At 39.5% G+C, this 24,349-nt stretch overlaps 1 protein-coding gene across 2 annotated transcripts; it reads right to left on the bottom strand.

Annotated features, from left to right (window-relative positions):
• Positions 1 to 8,210: 8,210 nt before the first annotated feature.
• On the bottom strand, positions 8,211 to 23,946 carry LMO4 (LIM domain only 4). Of its 2 annotated transcripts, none has more exons than XM_026700277.2 (5): positions 23,136 to 23,946; positions 20,206 to 20,444; positions 13,232 to 13,328; positions 12,765 to 12,920; positions 8,211 to 8,974 (listed from the first exon to the last, which is right to left on the bottom strand). In XM_026700277.2, the coding sequence occupies exons 2-5, from the start codon at positions 20,439 to 20,441 to the stop codon at positions 8,966 to 8,968; spliced, it is 498 nt and encodes a 165-aa protein (XP_026556062.1). In that variant the 5' UTR covers positions 20,442 to 20,444; positions 23,136 to 23,946; the 3' UTR covers positions 8,211 to 8,965. The 2 variants fall into 2 exon arrangements, with proteins under 2 accessions (XP_026556062.1, XP_087786251.1); XM_087930125.1 differs by lacking the exon at positions 23,136 to 23,946 and adding an exon at positions 22,775 to 22,987.
• Between the last annotated feature and the right edge of the window lie 403 nt (positions 23,947 to 24,349).

Genomic DNA, 24,349 nt, shown 5'->3' with positions numbered 1-24,349 from the left:
TTTGTCCCAGTGCATCACAGTTATATTGTGAGCTCTCAGCCATTCCCCACTTTAAAAAGCTTTGCCTTAGTTCTGGCATGATGTCATGATTCTATTCAGGTGACTCCATATTTTTCGGGCAACTGCATTCTTGGAAATGATTTTGTTAGATTTATGTGATCTGTTTGGTTGTGGTTATTAAAAGTCACCCATCTTAATCACCATTCTTCAGCTAGATTGTAAGACTGTGGTATGTTATTCCAAATTGGTTTCCTAAATTTAAGCCTGGTGAGAAGTAGAGAATCCAATATTTTATGTATTGGAAGATCTCTAGGAGTTGAGGGCCTGTTTATCTTATTCCACTCTCCAACTGCCTGTTGTTGTCGCCTGAAATCAGGAGAAACAATTTTAGAAAGGGCAATTTTACATGGAGCTATAACAATGGTGTAGATTTAAGGGTTCCAGATATTATTCTCATGGTGTCATTAAGGTGAACATTCACCTTGTTGGCATGACATCTTCTTCGCTGTACAGGTACGCAGTATTCAGCAACAGACAATACTAATGATTGTGCACGAAGTTTTGGTTTGCGCTTCCCAGGCTGTTCCTGCAGCCTGTTAGGCTGTTCCTAATCAAGTCGTTCTAGGTTTTCAATTTTTGTCCAATTACTTTCTTGGTGTTTTCCAAATGTAAGGGTTATGCCGAGATATTTTGGAGGGTAGTCATGTTTTATTCTCCTTCCACAAAAAGCTATGTTTAACTCTTCCTTTGCAATATGATTGCTTAGATGGAAAGCACGTACTTCACTTTTATTCAGGTTAGGGCAAAGCCTCTGCTTCTCATAATAGTGACCTCAGATCCTTAGTAAGAATATATTCTGCATCCCCAAAATCCTTGATTTGGATAATTATTGCCATATCATTGGCATAGCACTTTTTTTCAGAATTGGTTTCTGATAAATCGCTAGTATATAGATGAAATAGGAATGGGGCTACAACTGATCCCTGTGGCAAGCCATTCTTAATGGAAAAGAATTTACTAATGGTGCCTCCTACAAAAACCTTGAAGTATTTTTTTCACTTTTTTCACTTTTAAGTTTGTTACTTTAAGACATGGAATAATTTTCTTCAGCTTGAGCATCAAACCGTCAAGCTACACCGTATCATAAGCTGCAGTCAAATCAATAAAAGCCATGAAAGTCTTTAGTCCCTTTTGGAAACCAGGTTCGATAAATGAAGTAAGACCCATAACTTGCTCGCAACATCTTCTCTTGGTGCAGAACCCAGCCTGGAAAGAAGGGACAACCCTATCAACATGTTGGTATGTTCTGTTGTAAAGTAATCATTCCAGAACTTTATAGCAAATGCTCAGCAGAGCTATAGAATGTAGCTTGCTGGATCATCGTGTGGTTTTTCTGGGTTTTAGGATGGCAAGGCTTTGGGATATCTTGAACTGATTGGAGATCTTTCCAGTGTTCAAAGCATCTGTATAAAATTGTTGTAATCATCTTCTAGCATATGGTCCTAAATGTTTGATAAATGTTTAAACTACCTGGTCCATAGTTCACATTTAGTTCATTTAGCTTCCTAAGAATTTTAGGACTATGGTTACACTACAGAAGCGGGTAGAAAGGGAAATATTGCATGCACCAAGCCCTCTGGCAGAGCCAAATACAATCAAAGCTTCCCCACAAATAACATTTCTGTTTTGCTTCAGCCTAGGTAGCTTAATTTATGATCACTGTTCTAAATTCAATTGGCTATGATTGAAAAGTACAATCTGGCAGAGCATTAGAGCATACTGAGAACACCTAAATGTGATTTGGGACTGATGCCTTTTAATAAACGTTTAAAAATTAAGGGAACCTTCTTCTCCTATTGACAATGCTGGCTCAGAATGGGAATTGCAGTTCAGCAAATAGGTTAGCCTTCCTCAGTGTGGCGATCTCCTAACATATTGTGCGAGTTGGAAGAACCTACTCCATTTTCTTGAGTACAGGTTCCACACAGGGCAGTTTCTTGAGTCTGCTACTGTTCACCAGGGGTGGGATTCTACCAGTTCGGACCAGTTCTATAGAACCAGTTGTTACAATTCTGTGCAGTTTGGAGAACTGGCATATCACACCACTAGCTGGCCCCTCCCCACCCACCCCGCCCAGGAGGCTTCCCTGAGGCCCAATCAGGGGTAGTAATTGGGGTTGGGAGAAGGAGAAGTGGCCTAAGAGCAGAGCTGAACCTTCCTTAGGATTGAAGCTTCTATTTTTCAGTGCAGACTCAGGCAGCAGATTGCGAAAAGATAGATCTGTGAGTGAAGCTGTGATTCTGCAAGCAGCTCAATTTGCCTGCCTGCTTTGCCTGATTTTGGGTAAAAGTTGCTCTTTTTTAAAAAAAAATAAAAAAAAATTCAATCTTTACATATACATTTACAATATTTACAAACAAACTATGCCCAAGCCAGTCACATGACCACCAAGCCACACCCACAAGTTAGGCCACGCCCACAGAACCAGTTGTTAAGAAATTTGAATCCCGCCCCTGCTGTTCACCTTGATGACCCATGGCAGCGGTGCCAAATCGGCTACAAATCATATTGTGAATATGCGGATGACACGGCAGTGGTGGGTTTTATCCGTGGTGGACAACAATGCTTATAAGGAAGAGGTGAAGGCTCTGGTGAACTGATGCAATAAAAATAACCTGGTTCCAAATGTTAATAAAACAAAGGAGATCATTGTAGATTTTAGAAAGAGCCGGCATAGTCATATGCCACTCAGCATCAAAGATGCAGCTGTAGAGGTGGTCAACAACATTAAGTATCTGGGGTGCAGATAACTAACAATCAGAACTGGTATCTCCGCACGTCATCCTTAGTGAAGCATGCAAACCAGCATCTGCATTTCCTACATTGGATGAGGAGAGCACATCTTTCTCCTTCTGTCCTGGCCACTTTTTACAGAGGCATTGATTGAGAGCGTTTTAACAAACTGCATCACTGTTTGGTTTGGTAGTAACAGTGCTTCAGATAGAAAGTCCATACAGAGGGTGGTAAAGACAGCCGAGAAGATAATAAGAAGCTCACTTTCCATTATTCAGGATACTACTTATAAGCACTATGTAAGTACATTGCTTGAAGCATGGTTAGAGACCCAACACACCCACTTTGAAGTCTGTTTCTGTTGCTCCCCTCCAGGAGGTTGTTTCAAAATATTTCTAGCAGGACTACCAGATTCTGTAACAGCTTTGTTCCCTGTGCCATCCGTCTGATAAACTCACCATATTCATTTTTTTCACCATGTACATGTAAACATCTGAACTAGACTGTATTGTTTCTCTGTGTCATATAATATAGACGGATGTAGGCACATTTTTATTTATTTATTTGTCCTGTTTATGTAGTGTATATTGGAGATGGGGACCCTTTGAGAACTGTATGCAATGAAATTTCATTTTCATATATGCCATTTAGTGTACATTTAAACTGATAATAACGTTAGTCTAAGTATCACTTTGAAATGAGAAGTAGCATACTTTTACTGGAAGGCTTTGGCTTCAGTAGAATTTACTTCCAAACTCATTTGCTTATAGTCAAGATCCAATCAATCGAGATATTTTTTTACTTATTTAGAAAAAAATTATATAGCCACCCATTCATTCTTAAGAGACTCTAAGCAGCTTACAAAAAAGTAAGATATATACAATTTTCTGCTGGAAGTGAAGGGAGAGAGAAATTTCAGTGTTTTCTTGTGTGTTTTTAATCTGTACGATCTGTTTGGGGCATTAACTTTAGATCATATGTGTACCTGAGTTCCATTTAGTTGTGATTAGGGATAACAGGAGTTCTGTTAAAGAGGCTTTAACATGTTAGGAGCTGAGGATATTATTGCCATCCAAGTCCAGAGCCCACAGTCTGTTTTACCAATGCATATGTAGCCCCAGGGGACTTAAAACAGGCAATGTTCTCCTACCCCCCCTCTCTCCAGAAAGGCACTCGCAGTGCCTCCAAATATGGTAATAACTTTATACATCACAGGTTAGACTTGCAAAAAAAAAAATCAGTCCCAGCTTGTCTTTCCTCTTCATTATGCTTGTGATGAGATCACAGTGCTCCCAGGAGAGCTCAAATTCTTTAACTTGACAAAAGATATAGGTGAACATGTCACTGTTTTACAGTTATGCAGAGCTCAGATGCTGTAAAGATAAGAACTGTTCTGTGCTTGCCCATGCTCTGAATGTGTGTTAATCTAAAATGGCTGCTCTGTAATACTTTAATTGCAGTTTCATGGCAACAAATTGCCACTTAACTGTAATAAATTTTCCTACAGCTAAGCCAGACTAACAATGCATGCGTGCACCCGAAAGAAGAGAGGACAATAGAAGTCCGGGGACTTTCTGTTCAATGACATCAAGACACAGAGGTGCAAATAATGATCTAAGTCATGATAGTCACATACCGAAGCCTTTTGCATAAAGAAATCTTATACACTCCCTAATCTCATTCCTCATCTTTATTAAACGAGTGCTGTTTGAAATACATTTCTCAAGCACTCGAATCTTGCAAATTTTTGAAACATTATGATAAATCTAAGTGCCATTAAATTATAAAGCTTTCTTTGTTAAGAATTATACTCTTTTAAACCCAAAACAGTAAATGTTTAACACTGATAGCCAATCTTCCGTTGATTTCTTATTAACATTTTAAAGGCGAGGCAGAAATTTTTTTTCCTAGTAAGAGCCGTTGGCACGCAGGAAAAATTGATCTGGGTATGTATGGGCACAACTACTGATAGATGAAACCAAAACTACAAAGTCGCTAAAATTTGGAAAATCACATACCTCTATTGCCCAACTTCTTCTCTTTTTGCCACTTCTTATGAAGAGTAAGACAAGTACTGAAGTAGCTTGTAGCTGGTCTACCCCACTTTTAAAGGCAGTGCCTGTTTCCTTCTCTCTTTTTTTTTTTTTTTTTGGTGTGAATGATTGCTTTTCTAATGTATAATATAACCTAATTAAAGAATTTTGAAGCACAAAGTAGTCTCTCATTAGATACAGAATTCAGCTTGGAGAAGTTTAAATGTTTCCATGGCTGTGGGATATGCAGAAATCACCAAACACTGGATATGTAAAATTTGCTGGAGCAGTCCTTTTGCAAAATTAGTTCATTAAAGTTAACAATAGCTTTACTATTTCCGCATAAAGCTAATATGACAATAGTACCTATTTACAAGGATGCTTTCACAGTGGTACAATTTATTCTGAGGGTTTTTTTGTGAGCTCCAACTATTTTTAATGCAATAGATTCTGATGAATAAACTACATGTTTGCAGGACTATCTATGGATGAATCCATCTATTACATACATACATACATACATACATACATACATACATACATACATACACCCACCAGATTCAAGACAGAGGCTGTGACAAATGCACAGACCAGAGCACTTTTCCAAGTTAATGCTCTCCAGCTGCGATGGAGTCCTACTCTTATACATTCACCCATGGCTATACCACACGATGGGAACAGCAAGTTCAAGCCTCTCTAAGCAACACTAACTTAGGAAGAAATGATGGACAAAGAGCAAGCATGTTAAAATTACCTTTCCCGCTGCAAATCATAGAGGACCAAATTTCCAAACTGTCTTGCCTAGTACCAAATTGTGCTAGAACCTTCCCTCACCACGAACACCTGTTTTTATTGTTTTGTAGGTCTGTGGTTTCTGTCATGCTTTAATCCCAATCTAGTTAAAGACGTTCTATCAGACGTTATATATATATATATATTCATAGCCCCAAGAATCCTCCAATTTAGCACATCAAAGCACAGACTTTATCACTTGCATGTGGATTATGCTAACACAGGAGACATTTGTAATCTTATAAGGTCTGCAATTTAAGACAGCTTTTTAAGCTCTCTATTATATAGGTAGCAGTGCTTTAAGAACCAGGCACATAAAAAGCTTATTTGAAGTCTTTAACGAACTTCAGTCTCTTCATTGCTTAATGCTATACTATGGTTTATTGAAAGTTATTAATCATCCTCTAGTATGTCTAGATTATATCACACAATAGGTTTTTTTAAAAAAAAAAAACACCAACCCTAGCACGTTTTCACTCCAACGGCGGAATGTCCCAAAATAACTTTTCAGCCCTCTTTTATGTATTTGGGATTTGCTTTAGGATGTAAAATATCTTTGTAAACTATTACTTGGCCTCAGGATTTTGGCCAGAACTATTATCATATATTGAGTTTTGTGTTTCTGTGTGCCTATGTGTGTATGCCGTAAAGACAGCACAATAATTTGCAGATAGGATACAGTTGCTTAGCTAGGAAATGAAGTCTGTTTGGCAACACAAGGAGTCACAGAATCACTTTCCAGCTTCACCTCCCACATTCAGATTTCCTTAACTGGCTCATTTGGAAATCAGGGAGCTGAATTCAGTCATGTAATACTAAATCATGGTTGGACATTACAACCAAACTAGGCCAATGTTTCAGTGGATTCTGCGGGAAATGCAATACATTTAACTATTGCTCTGATCAAAATTAAAATGTGTATATTAAAATCCTTTACTTTTAATGAATTTGCAATTAGCTATTTTTACAGTTTCGGAGCCTCAAGTGCATGTATCTTCTTAGCCAGAAATAAAATGATGCAGTACTTCTCACTCCAGAGAACATTAATATTTACCAGCATTTGGAATTCAAAATGTATGTCTTTCCTCAGTTTGCATGGATGATGATTACACAAACCATCTTACAGGCAAATCAACATTAAGCCATAAATTTAGACTACAAATTACTCGTGGATTACATTGTTATTTTGGGTACAACCCAACTTGAATTGTTTTGTGGTGGTGATGAAGAAAGTATGCAAAATTTAATGAAAAGCCAGAACTCTGCATGTTACATCCCCTAGTTAACACTCAGAGCTATTAGCCATTTATTGAGTAAAAACAACAACTGCCAATCTTATGTAATGTGGTTATGTTTTAGTTGTTTCTGTATGAAATTAGATACATGTCCATGAAATCACCCAAATCAAATTCAGCTTGAAGGGCACTTTTTATCCATAATTATAAAGAATATTTCAGATCACATTTGGCAACTTTTCAGCTGTAGCAAGAATCTTTTATTCCTACTTATATAAAAATTAGTATGATGATGTTGAAACATTTCCAGAACTACAGACAAAATGTGCCCAATTATGCCATCTGCCAAAAGCCCAAAAAACCCCAGAATTTTTTTTCCATTTTAACCGCGTACTTCATTGTCATTTCATTACATTTCCCCACAAAAGATAAATTTCAGGACATTGGATAAGCCATGGTTTCCCAACCATGGCAATTCCCAGAATTTCACACACCTGAAAACTGGTTGGGAAACACCAATTAAAGCCAATTTATTAGCCATTTCATGAACTCTATAAACCAGCAACTCGGATAATTGAAATATTATTTCCCATTTGGGGACTTTGTAAGGCGCACATACAAGACTTTAATTATAAGCAGCTTTTGTATACTTGCCTTTAATTTCCTACAATGCTCTATGGTCTTGGGTATATATGGATTACATACAGCATATCTCTTTATGCACCAAGGTGATTGTCACGTTCACGGAGTATAAAAAAAATAGATTTGCATCTTGGAAAAACAATGAAAAAAAGTTTGTATTCATGCAGTACCAAGACATTACTCATAATTTGGGAGAAGGGGGCTATTTCAAAGCAGAAAAATAAGTGAAGTGTCATTCTTTTCTTGGGATGTTTTGCTACAGAATGAGACATTTTAAACAAAATGTTCATAACCAGGACACTCTTGAGTAACTTGGCATCTTAGAAACCACCCTAATTCCTAGATGTGCTTTTGAATTCACATAAAAATGATTACAGTTAGCAAGTTAATAATGTTAGGATAGACCTATGTTTTCTATCATTCATGAAAATTGGATGACTTAAGTGAAGGGAGCACAAAATTCTTTAGTTAAATCTACCTGCCATTAAACATTACTGTCATAGAAACAAATCCTTGATATATTAGACATAACTTTTGAATTTGGTAGCACTGCTAAAAGTATCTCTTTGTATAGATTTCAATGCATTCCTTTTTGCCATGGAGCTACTGGAAAGCAGGAAAACCAGGTTTTAAAAATTAACTTATTGTGACAGACTTCATCCCTTGATAAAAAAATTGCCCCATTGTACTGTAGTCCAAAATCAATTACAGTTCCTTTCATTTTAAGTTTTTTATTATTTAAATACACCATACTAGAGCAAATGTCTCTGAAAATATCACAAATAAAAGATTTTTCTTCTTCATTCAGCGAATTAGGAGTAGATGAAAATTCTACAGTTGCTGCTATGAGCTTGATTTTTTTTCCTTTTTCTTTCTGTGTCATGGGAAGTAGCAACATTAGGACAAAACACACTTACATGCATACATACATTTGTATTTTACAGAGATACAATAAAAGTATTTGTGATAAGATTATCACAAGAGCCCCATCTTTCCATTAGCTCAGGTTTGAGTTTTGAACATTTCCTACAACACGTAAATTATACAAAGAGCAAAGAGAATGCTGTTAAGGTAAATCACAGGGTACAAATTTTCACCAGTGCCCTGCTAATTGTTAATGAGGGTAGAAAGCAGACTTGAAAAGCTTATCTGGATTAGCTTCATTAGTCATTTGTCCCCACCCTGCCCACCCAAAGTTGTTCTCTCCTCCGGTGGATCTTTTTTTTTCCCCCTCCATTTTTCTCTACGGTCTCCTATTAGCCCAAATTCATGGAGTTCTTAATGTTCGTTTTCAGTCATTTTAATACACCAATAAATGTGAGAAGGGCAATCAAGAGTAAAGAAGGTGCAATGGCATGGAGCTGGCACTGATGCTAGCTACAAAGGTGACTTGTCTACTGGAGACATGGGATCCATCTGTGATGAACAAAGTTTGAGATGAAGGCACGCATTCTGCAGTACTCTGATCTTTTAGCAGACCTGCAAGAAATAAAAAGGGGCATCTTAGCTAAAAGGCTTGATTTGAGCTGAACGTGACTGCTTTCGTCTTCTCGCGATTCGCTTATTCTATTAAATTAGATTCCAACTGTGACTCGATTAAAGGTTTTCTGTAATACCTATCCAAGTCCCTAAAGAGTTCAAATGGAGAAACAGACCGCAAAAAATATTTTCTGCATTTTGACAGCAAGATATACTTTCACCAAAGGGGAAAAATGCTTCGAGTGAGAAATCCTACAGTCTCTTTTTATTTCTTTTACAAAAGATGCATTTCCTTTGGACTGGGATTAAATGACATGCCTTTCCTTTGAAGAACCAAGTAAAGTGATCTTCTAAATTAGGGAAAAAATTCTGTCAAAGCATACCCTCCCCTAGGCAACAGTAGTTAGCATGCTGCATAGCACAAAAACTAAATATAGACATTTTGGAATATTTTCCTTCCATTTAAGATTCCTCATCTGCTACGTTAATGTTACATAAACTCTGTAATATACAAAGTCAAACATGTGCCTCCACTGTGATGTGTTAATGAATTGTGATAATTAAAAATGCCTAGCTAGACAGAAATCTAACTTCCACAGATAAAGTAGAAACGATCGACAGTTTTCAAATGCAATCTGTTTGCAATTATGAAAATGAAATAATATATTAGATTTTTATGGTTTTTAAATGACATTTTGAATTTCCTAAGAAGTTTTTTTTTTACCCTTCCTTGAAGTTACTAAAAGCCTGAGGTCAATTAGTAACTGCAGCCCCCCACTTTCAAGCTAATTAAACTGGTGGAAGCTTGGAGGTTTAATTCCCCAGAGTTGATACTCAGTGTGAGAAAGGTAATTTGTCTGTCCAGAACAAAGATTAGGGAGCAGCCAGCAAGCATATTTAATAAATGAGCATCAAGTGTCCTCTACTATGGACACAGACAATGCCAATTATGTAAGTACAAGGGAACTGTTGAATGATATGTAAACTAGAAGCTTCTCTGCAAGAGAAAGAATAGCAAAAAGTAATCTAACTCATGCTTTATTTAAAACTATAGGAGCTGGATCAAAGGGAATGCTTTGGTCACCACCAATGAAAGGAAAACTTATACCCTGTAAAAAACAGGCTGCGGAGTTGGGAAAGAAGAAAAGAGATGGAGTCAAGTAGACTACAATGCCCTAGAGAAAGTGCCTCGGCTTCAATTGTGACCAAAAATCTGCAGTGGCTCGCATAATAATCTTTTAAAAGGTAACGTGTGTGTGTGTGTGTGTGTGTATTTTAATATTTAAAGTTACTAGTGACTTCACTAATATCCTTTGTATAGCCACAAAGGATACATATTCTAGAAAGTTCTACTTTAAACTGCACGTTATGTAAGTTTCTAGTTTAAAATAATAATGGAACAAACCACAGGAGTAATTATTGCTCATTCTGGAATATAGATAACTGTAAGACTGGCAAATCTTAAATGCACAGTTTAAGAGTCGGTAACTGATTCAAGAAAATTTTCTTATGTTCAATAGTGATGAACATTTTTGCTTCATTTCTTAAGACAATAGGATTTTTGTTTGGAAATAGAAACATTGAGGGTATTTGACTCAGTGGGCCAATATGAACTCCTGACTATGGTGTAGAAATTATACTAACTAGGGACAGAATAAGCTGATTGGGCTAAATTTTATTATACTAATTTTAAAAATTGCTTGGCTGGTTTTAGATGATTAACTTATTTAAAAAGCACAGTCTACTCTATCCTTCGATAAATAGATCTACGTTTAGTGACTGTTGGTATTTATTAAAGCAATATATAGTAAGTTAGGCAGTATTCACAGCACAGTAGAGAAGCAGTTAGATTCAGCTGTTCCGTTTTAGACTAGAAGGCCCAATGAAGATTCCGCTACTGAAGAATGAGGAAAGGAGACAAGAGACTAATCATATAAACAGAGTAAATCAGTCTAGGCTCCTTAAGCATTAGATGATTGTGCCTACTGGGTAACTGACTACAATTGAAGCATCCAATTCTTCCCTCTGTGTAATGTACAGAATATGCAGCACAGAAGGGGGAACAAACTACTTGCTTCCAAAATGTTACATCCTTGATGCTTCTGACCTGATGTTATGTGGCAAAATCGTATTAGTTAAATCATTTATTAGTCTGGACTAGGATTACCCACTAAGGATGATATGTTCCTGCCCCTATGCACTGCCTCCCATTCCCCCAATCTTTTAATGTACTACAGCAACACAAGTTAATATCCTTCTTTTATTTAACTGTTCCAGATGGGAGATGGATTCAGCTTTGCAATGCTAGTACTGTACGACAATTTCTATCTTCTAATTGTAACTGCTGAAGCACATAAAACATAGGGGAAATGTATAAAGGAATGACCAAGCATGTTCAAACATGCTCACAGTCACCAGAAACAAATATAAAAGACTTTGCTTACTTTTAAAAAGGGAATTATTTATTAGCCAGGAGACTAGTTTGTATCCAGATTATAAACCACTCGTACACCCAAACAGTACAAAGAGAAAAAATAATCTTAAACCAGTTTATTCTGAAACAATTCCTATCAAACTCAAAGATTTGTTTCCAAATAATGTGCATAGGGATCCCTTAACTGCACATGGCCTATTGAAGAACAAGACATGCAGGATAACTACTAAATAAATGACAATTATTAATTGTAGCAAGGTCCTACCTATTCAGGCAAGAGCTGATAATTTTTCTGAATTATTTACCCTCTAAAGACAGAGAGTATTTATATTCTCTTGGTTGCTGCGGAATTCACAAACTGCCCCAGGAGATGGGTTTAAATTTTATCTTCAAAATTCTTACTAACAGATAAATGTTATTTTTTGTTATCCTTAGAATAGACGTTAATGAAGTTCCTATTGTAAATCCATAAAAAATTACCAAGTGAAGTGTGCACTTTGTTTCAATGTAATAACTCAGTACTGTGCGATTGCCTGGGTTAATGATGAAAAAGTCAAATATACTATCAGAGCTGATGGAAAAATCCATCACCAATTTGAAATTAAAATTCATCTGTGGTCAATAAGATTTAATATCCATGCAAGAGGCGCTGTAAAGAGTAAATGAATCAATGTCATCAATACATAATCAGTATGAAATATGATGCGAATAAAATTATGTGCAAGACTTGTGCATTCAGAGTTTTTTGGACCAGCGAATGAACAGTCCCTTAACTGAAGGTTGACAGTAATTATTATAAATTAGGCATTTCAGTTATCAAAATGCACTCACTTGCATAGCTATGGGACTTATTAGGGAGATTAAAATAGATCTAAAATCTGTCCAGTTCCAGAAAAGGTATGATAGAACTGTTGATCATCACTGTTTCTGATTCCACTAACTTGAGAAAAACCATGTTAAATTTCAGCACTTGATGTTAAGAAATACATAACCAACATGATCAAAAGGAGCTAAACGGAAGACCGTCTTCTCCCCAATCATCTGCCCAAGATTTGACTAGGTCAAACTGGTAAACCAAACACAGGTCAACTGGATTTCAAACGCTACTGCAATGTTTTCATAGACCACTTGAGTAGAATTAGCTTAATAATCCAAGAAGCACTTAAGAAGTTTACATACGAATTGGACCCAGATTCACTGTACCACTTAAAACACCTTCATGTTTAGACATGCATCCCATTAACTACTTTCAATCATGGGACACTGTTCGAAATGATATACACAGTATTGTTTTGAGAAGACATTACTCGTTATTTTAGCTTAAATGAGGCCTATCAGCAATTGTTGAAAAGTTACCTTCTGGTCTGGCAGTAGTGGATTGCTCTGAAGTGAATTCAAATGGCCATTGATGAGAGCTGTGGGTCTATCATGTTCACAGAATAAACTGCCATTGATGTAGTGAAACCTGTCTCCAGGGACCAGGCGGTTTCGGCAGGTTGAACAGGTAAAGCACTGGGTGAACACAAAAGCAAAGGTAAACTTTGGTGTTAGATTTGCAAACAGGCTCTGCATTATGTTGCAGCAAAATGTGTCTATGCAGATTTGTCCAAATAAAAGAACATATGACACTTGTTAGGATTTAGCAGCGTTTTCAAATGTAGTGTTGGCTCCATAAATCACTGGGAGATCTTAGAAATCTTTTTCTGTTTAGGACCAACCCTGGCTGATGAACTCAAAGGAGATGCTGATCTTCTGAAACAAATCTAAGTGCAGAAATGGTACTCTTCATGGACGGGAAGCATCGGAAAGAAACATTTTCTTACCTTAAGATGATAGACATTTCCTTGTGCCCTCATAACCAGCTCACTAGCAGGAATTGACTGCCCACAAGCACTGCAAGCGCCACTATTTCCAAATAACCTGAAAACAGAAAGAGGGTGTTTGATATGTTTCTCTGTGAATAAAGAAGTCAAAACCAAAACAGCAATTTTCAACTGATAAAAATCCTCTTCCTTTTTTTACATACTTTGGGATGCAATAAATTTAAAGGACAGAATGCAGACCAAATTGATGGAGAATTATCACTTACTGCTCAAGACTTGGGAGGCACAGGATCTAATAAAATGTTGAATTGTGTCTAGCAACACAAAGCAATTCTCTACACTTTTTATCAGATTACTGGGTTTGTCATAAAAAAAAAAAAACCTAGGACAGAATTCATGACTAGAGTTTAAATGTACTGTGTCCTTGAAATTATATGAAGAACTTTTTCGTACTTTAATCATATCTTGAGAGATGAGTCATCAAACGGGTTAAGAGGATTTGATTGTATATCTAAGACGACATCATGCTCAGTGTATTGAAACTCCAGTAAACCTCCATCAGGGCAGAGTTCCCATTAGAAACTCTCGGCTATCCAGGTTGATATATAATGTGTACGGGTTAACCTTTTCAATCATGGTGTCAACACTTTAGATTTGCCTCTGCTCATCTCTTTCATCCTAACCTTCTCTCTCTTTCTCTCTGTGTGTGTGTCTCTCTCTCTCTCACTCTCTCTCGATAATGAAATGCTTGCTCCAACTTCCCTCTATCTGCTCCTGAGTCCACAATTTAGATTACTTCATCTCTGCTAGCAACAAACTGAATGAAATTTCGATTTGAGCAGAAAGTAATTTACCGGGATCTGGACCCATTTGTCATCATATCTCTCTGGGTGTTTGCTGTATCACTGCAGTTTTCCTATGCAATCAAATGAGACCACAACATCTGCCATTGGGGGGGAGGAGGAGGGGGAGAGAGAGAGAGAGAGAAGAGAAAGAAAGAGAGGAGAAGGAGAGGGAGAAAGGAAGCAGAATAGAAAAAGCAGAAGGGGGGAGAGGAAGACTGTAGAAAAACATACACAATTTTTCTACTGCATTGTGATATACTTGAATAAATATTGATGATTCCTTGTTTTGTACATATTTTAATACACGTTCCGCAAAAGCTTTTTACATTTTTTTCCCCTTTTCCCTGCTGCATCAACAATAACCTATAATGATGAACCCTCAACCATCTCACAGCAGAAGAGAAATCCAAACTAGCTGGCAAGCTCATAGTAATTCCCTCTCTTTTCCCACCACCCCACAGTATATGGGGGGAGGAAGCATTGAAACTCACCAAATTAATGCACTGCTGTTGCAAATAAAGATCATTTATTTGCATTGCCTTCCCACCCCCCAACAATAAAATCATGAAATTGTATAGGGGCATCATTTTGGAGGATGTATTTTTCTTTTCTTTTCAGAAAACACTTTAATCTGAATGTTTGCTGCATATTTCTGTATCAAGGAGAAAGAGAGGCAAAAAATAATTGCTTTGAGTTTTTCCAGAATCAGTGCTTGCAGAGGGAGGCATGTCATGTTCAAACTACTAATTTGCTGTCGCCACTTTATTGAAAATAGCCTGTAAGTTGTTATTAAATGTATCGACTGAACGACAGGGAGAGTAGTAAAACTGCCCCTTAAGATGGCTTTTAATAGGAAGCCCAAGAAACAAATTTTGCAGCAGCATCGATTTGAAGAGTTCAATCAAAACTCCATTTCAAAACTAATTAGTCTGAGATCCGCAACACACTGACACTTTCTTCCGAGTTAGAATGGGTACAAAGAAAAGACTGAACTAATACAGTGCCAAGACCTTGAGCCTACACGCTCTAGAAAACTGAAGGGGTGCTGCTAGTCTACTATCTGCTCAATCAGTAGGACCTGCTTCAAAGTATTTACAAGAACCTCCATCCAAAGCTCCGCTACGTGCATTAGTTTTTCTCCTTTCCCTGCCCCGTGATCATCAGTTTTAAAGAAGGCCTTTCGAAAAGCAAAAGGCGAGGCTGCTTTAGGTATGTCTGTAGAACTAGGACCCAAGTAGCAATGTTATTCTAATTAAAGGGTTGGGGTTTTTTTTTTAGTGCTATGAAAGGTAAACTGAAAAATGGCGTGGGGGCTCTTCCCCTTAAAAAAAAAAACACAGGCACATACCTACACTCTTTCACTTGTGCTAAAAACTTTTCACAACATCTTGTGGAATAAGAAGGGAGCTAGGTACATGGGACTGCTGAAAACAAATGTAATCCTTCCAATTTCACTGGGCCTCCGCTCTTCCTCAGGACTGTGCTGCATAAATTTCCCCAACTAAAGGCAGCTGTGTGTTTGAAATCTAAACTAAGCAGTTTTAATCGCCACCGAAGTCAAATGATAATCCTAAAAAACTACCTGCTCGTTTACACTCCATGCATAAAGCCTCATCCTAGAACCATTTGTCATTTTTGCAAAAGAACTTCTGCAACTGAAAATTATAATTAAAGATGCTCTGCAGATGTTTAATATGTAGATTTGGGCTACTAAAAATAAAAAAAATGCAACTTTTTTTTAAAAAAAACTGCAATTTGAGGTTTTTTTTTAAAAAAAGAGAATTGTTTTTATAGCGGCTTACTGGATAGTTTTGGAGGAATTTTATTTCTTTCCCCAGTAGAAAGACAATGACTGTTAACCACCTTCTTGACTGAAAAGTTATTTTTACATGGTTTCTATGAGAAAGGAAAGTTAATTAGCTAATCAGGGAGACTGTCCAGGACAGTATTTAATTTAAAAGGCTGGAGGCTTTTGATACTAAATTAGGAAGCTATCAGTCTCAGAATGGACTTTAATAGCCTCTTTTTTTTTCCCCTTTAACTCCAGCAATGGGGGAAGAGATACCCCAGGTCAGGCTAATTAAAGCCAGGGGACTTTTTAATTGCAATGACAGAAGTGGTTTCGGTTTCCTCTCTTTGGGTCCTGGAGTCTAAGGAGGTTGTTAATATTTCAACGTTTGGACAACAAAATCAATCACCAACATTGCAAAGTTGCGTATGTGGATGAAAGAATTCTACAAAAGAACAGCCACCTCAGCATTAACTCCCCTCTCTTGCCAACCACCATCCATTTATAGGTGTTGGGACTTTTAAAGCAGGGCCGGTAATAATGGGGTGCAAACAAGTGGATGAGATCAAGGAGCTTCTTGAGCTTCTTCCTGCTCAAAAAGGCAGCCATGTACTTTTCAACTACATTACAAAAACTAACACAAAAAAGGGATTTTGAGAATTGTAGAATTCAAGCATCTCTGCACCAATAGCTCATGAACGCTTTTGTCCCTTGCCCGGAAAGGAGCAGCGGGAGAACTACTGCCGAAAGTTTTCCTCAGAAAGACATCTCCAAAGCTATGGATCCAAGAGCATTGGTTTTGCACAACTGCATCTAGATTCTGCCCTCTTTCTATTGTATGGAACAAAGGTTACCTAGAAAATGATGCCCGGAGCCAAACTGATTAAAGGTACTTGGGCATAACTATAGTCCCAGCACTTTAAAAGTACCAAAGGCTACAGATACCAAAAAAAGGGGTGGAGGGAAGATATGCAAGTACTGCAGTAGAAGTGGGGAGAAGAAGAAGAAAAAAAAAAATCAGCCAAATTACGCTTGGTTAATTCAGAGTAACAGATCTGCCCCCAAGTGAATTGGAGGCCTTGAATTAATTCTGTTATGACAAATCAAGATAAACGTTCCCCCTAAATTGCATGCGATTTAATTAATTTTTGAGATCCTGGATTTTTTTTTTCCAAGCTAATAGTTCACATGCTCCCGTGCTGTCATTGTGCTTGAGTGGGCAGACTTCAAAGTGATATTAAATAACCAACTATTAGATTTACCTAGCACGTCCTATTGGAAAAATGCCATTTAATTACCTAGCCTGTTCAATTAAAGGGACAGCATTCCCTGAATATAGCAGCTTGCTGTTGATTACCAGAAAAATGAACTCGCTGCCTGGCGGCTCCCTTGCTTTTCCTCCCCTCCTCAAACAGCTCATACTGTGGACAACCATGTGAATGGCAATGAGCAGGGAGGAGAAAATAGAGTATCTTTTGCTTGTTGAAATAGGGATTGAATGCCTGCCCTGGCATGTCAAATACACCATGGGCATTAGCAGGGTTAGGTAGGTGGGAGAAGTTGAAGAGTCCATTCCATCCAAGGACAAAACCATTTGATCTTAACCTTAATTAAAGCAAAAAAAAAAGGGGGGGGGACCGAGGCACCTTTTGTCCACTTCACCCCACCCCAGCAACAGATTCCAAATAGGATGTATTAAAACTATATTAAGGAACTGTAGATGTAGAGTTAAAGCACTAGCCCTTTAAGAAAAGTCTATTTCGCTTCCCCACCATCACACTTTTCAAATCCACCCTAGCCAATTCTCTTCTCCTGCTCTCTCCAAGGCCAATTTTGTTAATTAAATGTTTTGTTTGCGACACCACTCTCATTCATTTCGGACACGTCATTCCAGGCAGATCTAAGCCAGGGATGAGATCTCATTAGATAAAACCTATCAGAACTAAAAGAAAATGGAGGAGACACTAATTAAAGCTCTTAATTGTGCAGATTCACTGCCACACTGCTGCTGCTTTATCTAGAATCTCATGACTGGGAGGGCTGCCCAATACCGCCTCCTTTCCAGTCCCCCCCCCCCCATTTAGAGTACTATGGTTGCAAGTTAAGGAGCCAGAAAAAAAAAGTCAACGGACACCATCCCTTTACACATGCACACAAGCATCCTTAAGCTGTTTTGAGCCCAGTTTTGAAAAACTACAGTTCAAAGTCAATGTAAAAGCCCCTTGATTAAAAAAAAAAGGAGGGGGAAGGCAAATCTACTCCTATCACAGTCTTAAAGCAGTCACAGGCTTTCATTTCAGAACTGAATAATCAATTCTCCTCTCAGCTTTATAATGAAAGCATCCTACTGTAACTCTAATTAAAATCATAGTTGGAATTTCTGCACACAGCCCATAGGACAAAAGAGGACTTTGGAGGACTGTTCTTTTAGCACCTCTTGTTATCCCTTCCTCTGTAAAAAACCAAAACCCACCAGATTGAATGCTGATGAAATGGTTGCATCCCATTTCTTGACACACCAGGATTTCCACTTACTTGTTTTGGATATCAAAGGAAAATCTGGTCTTTATATCTAGATCAGTAGTCTTTTGTCTAGAACAGATTTCCAGAAGCACAGCACATACTTGATGCATTAAAATGTCCTGATCTTCATTTTGCCTGGAAAACTATTTGGTTCTATAGAAAAGTCAAGATGATTGAATAAAACCAGTTCAAATTTACCATCTGATAAAGAGCACTGTTTTAACAACCCGAAACCACACCTGCAATATCTTTTGGCCAGATTAAAAAAAAAAAAACCTGAAGGACAGATTCCAATAAGCTGGTCTGAACTTGCCTTAGGGATACAGTAGGGAACTTCTCTTTTTAATTAGTAGTGATCATAAGAGGTTTGTTTGACGGTTTTAGTAGAAAGAGACGAAATCTGTACTGTTCATTGAATTTGAACAGTAGTGTCAATTTTTCCACTTCAAACAAACCTCTTTCTCTAACCGTTCTGCTCTATTTAATTAGAATTATGTCTCGCTTATGTAGTTGCTTCAGACAGGGATCAAGAATACATCTGTGCAAGCTTGCACAAACTTGTGCTTTACCATTTATTCTAAAAATCTGGATGCTGAACAAAATTAATATTGGAAGCTGCCTAAAAAAATTTAATGACTTTTTTTCTGCATTCTATTTAACTGGCTGAAAGTGCCTGCAGAAAAAAAAAGGATAAACAATAAATTACAAGCAAGCAAAAATCTCTCTGGTGGATTATTCTCAGATATCAGTACAGGAGAGCTAAAATTCAGCACAATACTACACTTTGTAGTACTACACAGTACTACAGTCCAATAGAAATTCCACCAGTAAAATGTTTAAAACATTTATAGCCAAACATTAACATCTGAGATGGGAGTATAAGGGAAATATTCAACCATGAAACTGGTTCTTTCACCCTTAAGACACTTCTAAATATAATCTATGAAGTCCAAAAATAAAGACTAGTGAGACAATATCTCTTTTTTTTAACATTCTTTCCATGCCAAAATTGGGGGGAATATGAGAGAGAGAGAGAGAGAGAGAGAGAAGGAGGCTGTTTAATTACTGGCTGCTGAACTAGATCACCCCCTCAAAGCATTCATGTGCATCAAGTCTATCAAGCCATTTACTCAAATTAAATGTGTAATCCTTCAAAATGCCTCCTTTCAAATTAGTTTGAAAGAGCTCAAGTTCACCTGAAAAGATCCAAATAGGTACCTGACCTCTTAAAATTCTTTGTTAATTGCATCAAAACATAGTTTACATTAGGAAAAACAAAACTGTTGTTGAAAAAGTGAAGCAAGTGCTTTTTGTAACTAGAGATATTTAACTGTTTATTCATCTACATCCAGTATTCCCGAGCTACTGAAAAATAAGCCCTCCAGCAATATGAACATAAACATTACTAATGGACTACAATTTTGGGTGTGTGTCACCACATCAACAGCTGATCAACACTTTTACAACACATATATAGAAACACCTTTAATTGAAAATACCACAGCGAATCATTACTTTATCCATTCACAGTCCCAGCTAGCTCTCTCTCTTTTTTTTTAAGGTAGCAAAGAAACCCAATTCTACTTGCGCAAAATAGTTTTTAGCAGCTAGCTGTGAGCTGGAATTCTTAAAAGTTCAGGAGCACCTCAAAAGTTGATTTATTCACATCTCTCCCAACTTTTCCACTGTTATCCAGGAAAAGGCATGCCCTTACAAAATCAGGCTTCTAGTTCTGAAATGCTACCTACAGATGGGGTTGTTTCTAGTTCAAGCTTTCTTTTGCACCTCTGCATCTTCTTTCTCTCTGCCCAACTCACCTGATATAGTCATTTCTGCACAGGATCATGCCACTTTTTGTGTAACAAGATGTCCCGATTTCTCCCAGCTGGGCTTGGCAGCAGGAGCACTTCAGGCACCGACTGTGCCAATAGCTATCCATGGCATAGAGCAAGAAGCGATCAGCAATCTTTCCCCCGCAGCCTGCGCATCTTTTCCATGAGAGGGAGCCACTGGTGACAGGGGGCGGTTGCGAGCTGCTTCCTGGGTTCACCATGGTCTGAATAGGAAAAAAAAGGAAGGAAGGAAGGAAGGAAGGAAGGAAGGAAGGAAGGAAGGAAGGAAGGAAGGAAGGAAGGAAGGGAGAAGAGTGGATTAATTTTCAGGTAAACAATGGTGCAATTTGCCTGCTTAATGTAGCACTTCCTAGGGAGAGAAGAGAGAGAAAGATGGGGAACAGCCACTTGTTTACTTTTCCAAGTCTTTGTTCTGGGTTAATTAGCCACGTCCCTTCCAAGTTGGCCAGTGGTGCCCAGTGACAGTTTTAGCTCGCAATGCTCCTGTCAAATTTAGAGTGACCTCTGCTTTGTTTATTGCCAAGAAAGTACACACACCTGGAGTCACACAGTCTACTTGGCCCTCCCAGATATAAATGGTTGGGGCCCACATCACTAAAACTAGAAGGGCAGAAAAACCAGCTAGAAGAACACCAATTACAATTCTTGCAAAGCACAGCTGTACTACTTCTCATGTTGAGAAGAGTTGAGGAAATTGTTTAGTTCTAGGTAGGAAAGTAATCTTTTGAAAAAATCTAGAAAGTTGTGAAACTGGTTTTTCAAGGTCTCATTTTTCTTGCCATTGTTATCTGCAGGGGCTCCAACCATGATTGTCCTAATGTATTTGTTCTAAAAAAGATCAAATGCTGTGGAGCCCCACCTCCTGAAAAAATAATAATAATGGATCACTAAACTTTAAGAAGCCTGTTAACTTCCTATACAAATACAATCTACCTTTGTTTTGCTAATCTGCCCTTGATCAGCAATTTAAATGCTAAACGCTTTGTTGCCCTAAAAAAGAAAAAAAAAGTTTTTATGGTAATAGCAGAGGTATAGATTATTCAAGTATGCTCCACTAGGAAACAGCTAAGCATAGCTGTTTGTAAAATTGCTATTTTTGTTTAAAGATTGTGTACACACACTCACAGAGATGTGTTTGTTGCTTTCTAATAAACACTTCTAAAAGCAGGGCAATTGAGAGATTAATAATAGAACCAATTCATAAAGCTTATTCCAAACAGATTAATTTGCTCCAGTAGCCAAAATAGGAGTGCCCCTTCTGTCATTTCTGTAATAAAATATCAAGTTATTTACTGCCATTTTAACAGCCCATTTTGCCTTTGTCCTTCCTAAGCTGTACTTGCTCAACCCAAGGCATCTATTTATTTAATAAGAGCCCCTCCCAAGGGGAAAAAGAGTGGAAACTTTCTTGCCACTTGCCTAACTTCAGTACAACAGCAGCTTCAGGTTCCTTAAAATAGGCCATTAAAAAAAGAATAAAACAAACAGGATTTCCTTCAAAATAACTCCTGATCATATGTTTCAGATGACCACACAATAAACCAGACTGAGAACTGCACCAATTAAGACTGTAACTAAAAACCCCAAGACTTGGGAAAGAGAACCACTCTAAAAGCCATTAGCATTGCATTTCTCTGAATGCACCATATACCTTTATGTAAATTGATTTCTGATGCATTTAACTCTCGGAATGGCCTTTTGTTACTACTTCCAGCAATATGAATCTGCATTTCTTACTTTTATTTAAAACAAACAGATTTCAAATTATATAAACCCCATGGAGATCGTGTGTAGGCAGACAAATACAAACCCCACCGATTTTCTCTCTCTCTCTCTCTCTCTCTCTCTCACACACACACACACAGCCAATCTGCTTTGAAAGGTAAATATTATATATAAAGGAAACGTTACAGGGACAGAAGCGTCCAGTAACCCCATTAAGCTTAAAGCTCTTAAGGACAGGCAATACCTTAATGCTGATTAAATCTAAAAGAGGCCAAATCAGGAGGACTGACCAGAAAGTGACTCCCTGATAACTAAGGACAGGTCCTCCTCAAGTTTCATTTGGAATTGGAGGGGTGACAGAGAGAGAGAGAAAAAAAGCTTTTAAGTTAAATAGGCTTACTCTGGAAATTACACAGCTAAGCAATTTAGGTCCCCGAACAGAGGCAATGAAACAAAAAAAGAGAGAGAAAGAGAGAGAGCTGGCAGATAGAGGCAAAACACACCCTCCTTCTTTTTAACGTCGTCTCTGGTGATTTTAATGGAGACCGAGGGAGGAACGAACGAAGGTAGAGGCTTTGCAATTTGTTGTACCAAAAAAAAAAAACCCCAAAACCATGGAGATGCTTAATTCACGGCTTTGGTTTTAATTAGGTTGATTCATCAAGATTTCTCGCGAACAAAACAAGGAGGGAGAGGAAGAAAGAGAAGGCGAACACACACACACACACATTCCCCCCAGTTCACTTCAGAGTCTCCCCCAACACTCTTGCCCCCGCCCGACCTGCCACTGTTTCAAAATAACACTGACTACAAAGAAAGTGGGTGACGATCCTCCTCCCAGCTTCTCGGGGCTCGCAGGCGGATTCGGGCAGAGGGGAAGAAGCGTTGCGCGCTCGGGGCAAAGCGCTTATTATTTTATTTTATTTTCCTTCCTCGCCTTTTTTCCCCCGTTGCGCCGCCCGACGGGCAGCCCCGGGCCAGGCAAGCAAACCTTCGGCCGGGTCCCGAGCAGAAAAAGGCTGGCGCGATGACTTCCAGTTCCGGATCGGGATGGGGAAGGGAGGAGGCGAAGCGGGAGGGGGGAAAGGGGCCCGATTGGGAAGCGGTCCAAAATAACAGCCCGGCTCCCCAAAAAAAGAAAGAGAGAGAGAGAGAGACCCCCGTCTTACCTGTTTTCCCTCTATGGTGCAAGAGGCCGTGGATAACGTGGCGGAGGTGTCTGGAGAGCGCTCGGGAGACGGGAAGGTTTTCTGGCCCGAGGAAGGAGCGGGGGATCTGTCGCCGCTTCTTCGGAAAAGCCACCCCGAAAAGCTTGTGCTGGGCGAGATTCTCAAGCCCGGGAGAATCGCCAGCCCCACGGTTAGGAGCAAGCACAGCGGCAACAGCAGGCTGGCGGCGGCGGCGGGAGGGCGGGGGGAATGTCCGGGGAAAGGCTTTGCTTCAGCCCTGCCGCCTTCTCTTCTCTTCTCTTCCTTCGACCGCCGAGGCTTCCCCTCGAAGGGAGCCTGCACCAAAAGCTTATTCGCGGCTGCCGAAAGCGGGCGCGGGCGCCTTCTTTTTCTTCTTCTTCTTCTTCGCCGCCGCCTGCTGCAATCGCTGGGTTAAGTTTTGGCAGAGGTTGGCCGCACTTCGGAGCGCGCGCACGCCCGCCCGCTCTCTCTTCCCCCCACGGCCCCTTTTCCGCCGCCGACACCTCTTCCTCCTCCAACCCTGCGGGAGCTCCGGCGTCTTTGCCCCCCCTCCCCCCCAAAAAAGCGGCTCTTCGATGCCCACCAACTACGGTCCTGTGGGGGGAGGCGGGAGGAAAGGAGCCGGAGCGCAGAGAGAGCGGGGACAACCGCCGCGGCTGCTGCTGCTGCTTCTCTTCCTGCTGCTGCTGCTGCTGCTGCTCCGCCGAGCAGGAGCCGCGGAGGTGTCGGCAGCGGCGGCGGCAGGACGTGCAAAGGAGGCCCCTCTCGCTAGCGCCCTCGCAGCTTCTCTGCGCCGCTCTTGCCCATGTGTTACTGACAGAGCAAAATCCCAACTGCTCGCGGCTCGGCCCCTCGCGTCACGGCGCCTCGCCCAATCCGCCCGCAGCTTGTTCAGGCGGAATAATAAAACCTGCCAATCGCGAAGAGGACAAAGGAATGAAGGGGAAGGGGGGGAAGGAGGAGGAGAGTGCTGGGGAGAGTGGCGGGGGTGGGGGGGGTGCGATGTATTTCGCAGGGAAGGCGGAGAGGAGATGGGATTCGTTAAGTCAGCTCCGAACCAAGTTGAGCCGCGGCAGAAGCCTGGACAGGCTTGGAGAAGGAGGAGGCTGTGGGCGCCGCTGCCCGGGCCGCTCCGTCCCACTCCGCTCTTCCTTGGGACAGGAGACCTTCTCCGCCGCACCGATTAGCGCGCT

Source organism: Pseudonaja textilis, chromosome 3 (assembly GCF_049901715.1).
Source record: "Pseudonaja textilis isolate UNSWEBS1 chromosome 3, rPseTex1.2, whole genome shotgun sequence".
NCBI classification, from domain to species: Eukaryota; Metazoa; Chordata; class Lepidosauria; order Squamata; family Elapidae; genus Pseudonaja; species Pseudonaja textilis.
This window is presented reverse-complemented; position numbering and strand designations above follow the sequence as displayed.